Raw genomic sequence first — 6,000 nt, forward strand, 5'->3', positions numbered from 1 at the left:
TATTTTTATCTATGAAAAATTGTAATTAATTTAGCCTTGTTAAAAAATTTCTAGATTCGCCCTACCAAAGTGAATGTTTAGGGTCAAAATTATATTATCCCTTCTTTATCTTTCATTTTATTTTCCATTTTTTTACAATTTTGGTATTTAATTAAGAGAAAATTGGCCCTCATTTTCATCTCTTATCTCAAGGTATTCACGGTTAAAAATTAAGAGAATTAAGAGAATTTTGAGAGGTTAAAGCTAAAATTCTTGCATTAAAATAAATATTAAACTTTTGAAAGGATCAAAATGAAAAACTTTCATTTAACAAAAACAATTTAAAAAGAATTAAATTGAATTTTTAATATTTTAGAAAGACTAAAATTAAATTGTATCATTTAATCAAGGTTCATATTCTTCTTATAAACCAACCCTTTATTTATTGAAATATATATTTGTTTCTCTGAAAATATTTCATAAAAATATTTTCAAAAATTTGCCATGGATTCTAAATAAAATTTCTTGTGAAACAAATGGATTGTAAACATTTTTTTATATCTAACTATATCCAACTTATATAAATATGGAAGGTAGCACATAAGGACTAATTATTCATGGAATCTAAGGATTTTTATGATTTTAGTTAGCATGCAACAAATTTAATATATGAAAATTAAAGAAGATATAAGCAACTCATATCAATTTTATTCTCATATATTTACAATTCAAATCTAAATATATTACATTGTTTAAACACACAATTAAAAAGTAGCAACCATTAACAACAACCGCGCATTGTCTTATTCTGAAACTAAAGCCGCAATTTTCAGTATCTACCACCGATTTCTGCATTTCCAATGAGCAATATAGTTACATCCTAGTTCTGCACATTCAACAGAAAGATCTTCACAGCGCTTACCACATTTAACACATTCAGGATAGTAATGAATCTTCTTGACAAATGTGAGAGGGTGTTCATGGTTTCCCTCATTGTAGGTGCTCCCGAGTTTGATGAATGAATATTTTCCAAGAACGCAATCCACGTGAACAGAAGTGTCACAAGTTTCACAATAGTAAAACCAGTGCTTTGGATCTCTTTCTTTCTCACAAATGTCACAATAATGATATTTTGTATAATCATTAACCTTGTCATAAGTGAGTGCAAGAATATGTTGATCGCATTTGTGTCTAACTCTAGTTGGTCGTAGAGCACACAAATGGCATAAGTGAAGATTGCAATCCTTACAACGAAATGCGCGAATGATATCCCTCCCACAAGCACTACACTGCTCCTCATAATGAAAATAGAAAAGAAGAGGGTGTTTATGCCCTGGAATTTTTACAGCATCTTGGAGAAATAGATCAAGACATCGAAGGCAGTCGGCTTCTCCACATTCATTACATTTATAAGAAAATCCATTAGAAAGGTACCTGCATAGATCACATTTGAACATGCAGTCTGAAGTAAGGATGAAGGGTTTTGGTCCAGAAAAAAATTGCGTTCCTCCACATAAATGTTTTGAAAAAGACTTCATCTTAGGCAATTCAGCACAAGATTTATGAAGAAAGAAATCACACCGCGAGCAATGGTAGAACTTAGCGGAGATCAATAACAAGCACCCATCACAACATTTATCACCATGCTCTCTGATATTGTCACTTAATATCAAGTGGTGCTTATGCTTGCAATGTTCTATTACTGTGGCTTCTCCAGCATCATTCCTCTCAAGAACCTTATTGATGGAGTTAACAGGTATATCAAGAGACTTGTCAGCTTCATTTTCCTGTGATACTATGCAATACAACTTCTTTTCTTTCAATGCACAATCCACATGGAATATAACATTACAATCTGCACAGAAGTAACTACCGTGCTCTGTATCGACAACTTCATGGCACATAATGCAATTCAAACTTTCAAAATATTCCTTGTGAATGAAATACGTGTGAAAAACACGATGGACATGGAAAGAGTGTTGGAGAATGCGTGGCAATGAAATGCATTTTTTATGGACCATAATACTGCATGTACAACATGCATAGGCAACATGATGTCCTTCGGTGCCACAAGCATCACAAATGAATGGAATTTGTCTCCAAATCAAGGTGAATGGGTGTTGATGACTTTTATCTTCAATAACTGGTAATGGCGATAAACAATCAATGTGAATAGCCAAATTACAAGTTGAGCAACCATACAGAAAGCCTCTTCGTTTGGTTACTTGGCATATCTTGCAAGAAAGCCGTTCACTATTAAATTGCAGAAGAAGAGGATGTTTGCGATGGCACACATGACCCATTTTGGGAGGAAGCTCAGCACATTTCTTATGCAAATTAAACCCACAATCAAGAGAGAAGTATGTATGAATTACTAATGGTTCCCAACACGCAAAGCACTTACCCAGGTTTCCACCATCGTTTTTAGAGGAAAACGATGGATCCTCAAGGGCCACATGCTCTAGCTCTTTCAAATTTCTTTCCGCAATATTAAATGTAAACAAAGCACATTTAATATGAAAGTCCAAGCCACAAGAGCAATGGTAAATGAATTTCTCACATGTTTCATCACAGAAATCGCAAACGCACCTTGTATAAGAAGTGTAAGGTGGAGTCTGCAGAAGCAGGAGAGGATGGTGGCGATGAAAAGGATGATTAAGCTCCAAAGGTGCCTGGGCACACGTCTTGTGGAGGTAAAACCCACTGCACTCCACACAGCTAAAACATGGAGCTGACACCTTCTCCCCACACCTTGAGCAATCAACAACTCCATTGCCATTGCCAAGCAACTGCTCTTCATTTAACATCAACAGTGGATGTTGATGCCCGTAGTTCTTTAGCTCTTCCATTTCTCCTTCCTCTCCGTATCTTTCGATGTGGTAGAGAAAGAAAAATTGAAATTGAATAACTCAAAGAAAGCAGAAAATTAGAAGGGAGAGGTTCCAAATGTTTATTTGTATGAATCTCTTTGAACTTGCTATGGTACTTTGCTTCAACAGTGGGTTGCCTATACCTATATATGTTTGATCTTCTTTATAATTACTATGAATGGGATGCAATGGGTTTGAGTGTACTCTAAGTAAATTATCAATTTTTTTCCTTTATTCTTTGCTTTGTGGATTAACTAATTTTGTGGATTAGATAACGAATATTCTGATATTGTTTGTGTGCCAAAAAAAACAAGATGATATGATGAAAGGTATTTTTACAGGTTACAAATTTTTCAACTGAGAATGATATCAAACAATCAAATTATTCTAAAAAAATTGAATTAAACCATTTATCTAATCGAAAATTAAAACCTATTTAATTTATTTTGGTGATTAGAATAAAAAAATTTGAACAAAGCTAGATAGATTAATTATACAATTACCGAGCCACCAATCGGCTCTCTTAGGATAATCTGTTACAGAAATTACTCTTAACTCCCTTGGTATCTGCTCAACCACTTTAATCCCAATGGGGTCATCGTTCATTAAAGTAACCATATAATTAGACGTGAATGAGACATCTTTATTATAGGAATGATCCACATTCATTGTCCTGCAGTACAAACTGAATCTACAAGCTAATGATAGAAACATAAACCAAAATATATAGTACATTGTTTGATTAAAATTGAAAACATGGTTCATATTTGTCCATTGCAATGTTCAGATGTTCAATAACATGCAAAAGATATATATATATAGTCTAATGACAGCTTCAAGTTTATCTAAGCAAATACACATATATCACCCAAAACTTCCCACAGAAACTCAAATTTAAGTACTAATAAGTTCATAAAACAAGTTAAACGAAAGATTACATCAAGGGAAAAAGACAATCAAGACATGTAACTATACCGATACTCATATTTAATCAAACTCACAAAGCGATAACCGCGTGTCGTTTGTGCTTGAGGAATGTCTGAAACTCTTTATAACCACTCTGTAATGGTCCGCATCGAAAGTAAGTCGTCTTATTACCTCTCTTTTCTCTTGAGACACATCTAAGATCATGCTCCTTTGCTTATCCACTTCCTTCTCAAGGTCCTTTATCTTCAATTTCAACTCATCTTCTAGATTCTTTGTTAGCTGCATATGTTCCTTGCTTAATTGTTGTAAATGGTCCTCCATTTGTCTCGATCAGTAAATCACGAGAACGAACCTCGCCACGAGATTGTTTCTCGCTGCGATAACACAATCTTTGTCTTTCATAAGCATATCATATTTCAATTTCATTTTGTCAAGGTTCTTATTCAAAGCTTCTATCTCAGATACCTTTCTCATTAAGTTCATCTTCAATTGATTGATCGACCTTGTAAGTTGGTTTCTTGTACAAAGAAGCAAGCTTTCGATAACTCGGTAATGGCGACACACAATCAATGTGAATAGCCAACTCACAAGGTGAACAACCATACAAATATCCTCTTCCTTGAGTTACTTGGCATATTTTGCAAGCACGCTGTTCACTATTAAATTGCAAAACAAGAGGATGTTTGCGATGACACGAATGATCCATTTTGAGAGGAAGCTCAAGACACCTCTTATGCAATTTAAACCCACAATCAAGAAAGAAGTATGTATACATTGCTAATGGTTCCCAAACACAAAGCACTTACCGGGTTTCCACCATCGCTTTTAGAGGAAAACGATGGATCCTCAAGGGCCACATGCTCAAGCTCTTTCAAATTTCTTTCAAAGAATATTAAATGTAAACAAAGCACATTTAATATGAAAGTCCAAGCCACAAGAGCAATGGTAAATGAATTTCTCACATGCTTCGTTGCAGAAATCGCAAACGCACCATGTGTAAGGAGTGTAAGGTGGATTGTTGAAGTCAACCCCCATGCAACAGCCAAGGTGACCATGCAAGGTGGCCATGCAGGGATCGTGCTTTAACAGCAAACCGAAACTGCATTGTTTCATTTGGTTACTCAAATGAACATTTTGTATTTTAGTTTGTTTTGAACTAAGTTGGTAACTGTATTTTGATGTAATTAGGTGCTGAATGACAAGTTTAGGTAGAAGTTTATGTTTTCAATCAAGTTTACCAAGTTACTAGGCAATTTAGTGGTGTTAGGTATGTTATTAGGTGGCAACTTGTTTGTTTTGCTGTTGTTATCTCATATATGTATTGGTATTATGGCTTGTAAAAATGTTAATGAAAATTCAGCTCATTTTCATTCAATTTCATCTCTTTCTTTTCTGTTCTCCATTGCAAAATTTCTTTCTTCTTCTTCAATAGTTTATTCAGCAAGGCTCGACACTTGCTGTGCAAGCAAGCTGAAACCATCTTGCTATTACCTCTTGCACCAACAATTGGTATCTAGAGCCGTTGTCTTAGTGGACCTGTTGCTTCAAACCAAGGAACCTGATGGCTTCTTCAGGATTTTCACCAGCAGCCCCACCAGTCTTCAATGGAGAAAGCTTTCACATATGGCTGGTAAAGATGAAGACTTACCTGCAGGCCTTTGATCTGTGGGAAGTTGTTAACACAGATGCTGAGCCAGCACCACTGAGGGCTAATCCCACAGTAGCTCAGATCAGACAACATGCTGATGAGAGGACCAAAAGGCACAAAGCCATGTCCTGCATTCAGAACTGTGTATCAGATGTCATCTTTACCAAAATTATGGCCTGTGAGACTCCAAAACAGGCCTGGGACAAGCTTAAGGAGGAGTTTCAAGGCACTGAGAGGACAAGGCAACAACAGCTGTTGAATTTGAGAAGGGATTTCGAGAATCTGAAGATGTAGGAAGAAGAAACAGTGAAGCAGTATTCAGATAGAATTATGGCAGTGGTTAACAGTATAAGGCTCCTAGGTGAGCACTTTGATGAGGCAAGAATTGTGGAGAAAGTCCTCTCCACTTTGCCTGAGAAATATGAAGCAAAGATATCCTCCCTAGAGGACTCAAGAGACCTTGCTAGCATCTCTTTGACTGAGTTAATCAACACCTTCTATGCTCAGGAACAAAAGAGAGCTAGCAGAGCTGAAGATCACCAAGAAGGTGCATTTCAAGCCAAGGCCAGAGAAGCC

General features: G+C 35.9%; 1 protein-coding gene across 1 annotated transcript; it reads right to left on the reverse strand.

The window, feature by feature from the left end:
- Window positions 1-667: 667 nt before the first annotated feature.
- Window positions 668-2,966, reverse strand: LOC105782503 (uncharacterized). Its single transcript, XM_052626073.1, has 2 exons — window positions 1,561-2,966; window positions 668-1,413 (listed from the first exon to the last, which is right to left on the reverse strand). Exons 1-2 carry the CDS (start codon window positions 2,826-2,828, stop codon window positions 816-818), a joined length of 1,866 nt encoding a protein of 621 aa, XP_052482033.1. The 5' UTR covers window positions 2,829-2,966; the 3' UTR covers window positions 668-815.
- Window positions 2,967-6,000: the final 3,034 nt, after the last annotated feature.

Source organism: Gossypium raimondii, chromosome 13, assembly GCF_025698545.1.
Source record: "Gossypium raimondii isolate GPD5lz chromosome 13, ASM2569854v1, whole genome shotgun sequence".
In the NCBI taxonomy this organism is placed as follows: Eukaryota; Viridiplantae; Streptophyta; class Magnoliopsida; order Malvales; family Malvaceae; genus Gossypium; species Gossypium raimondii.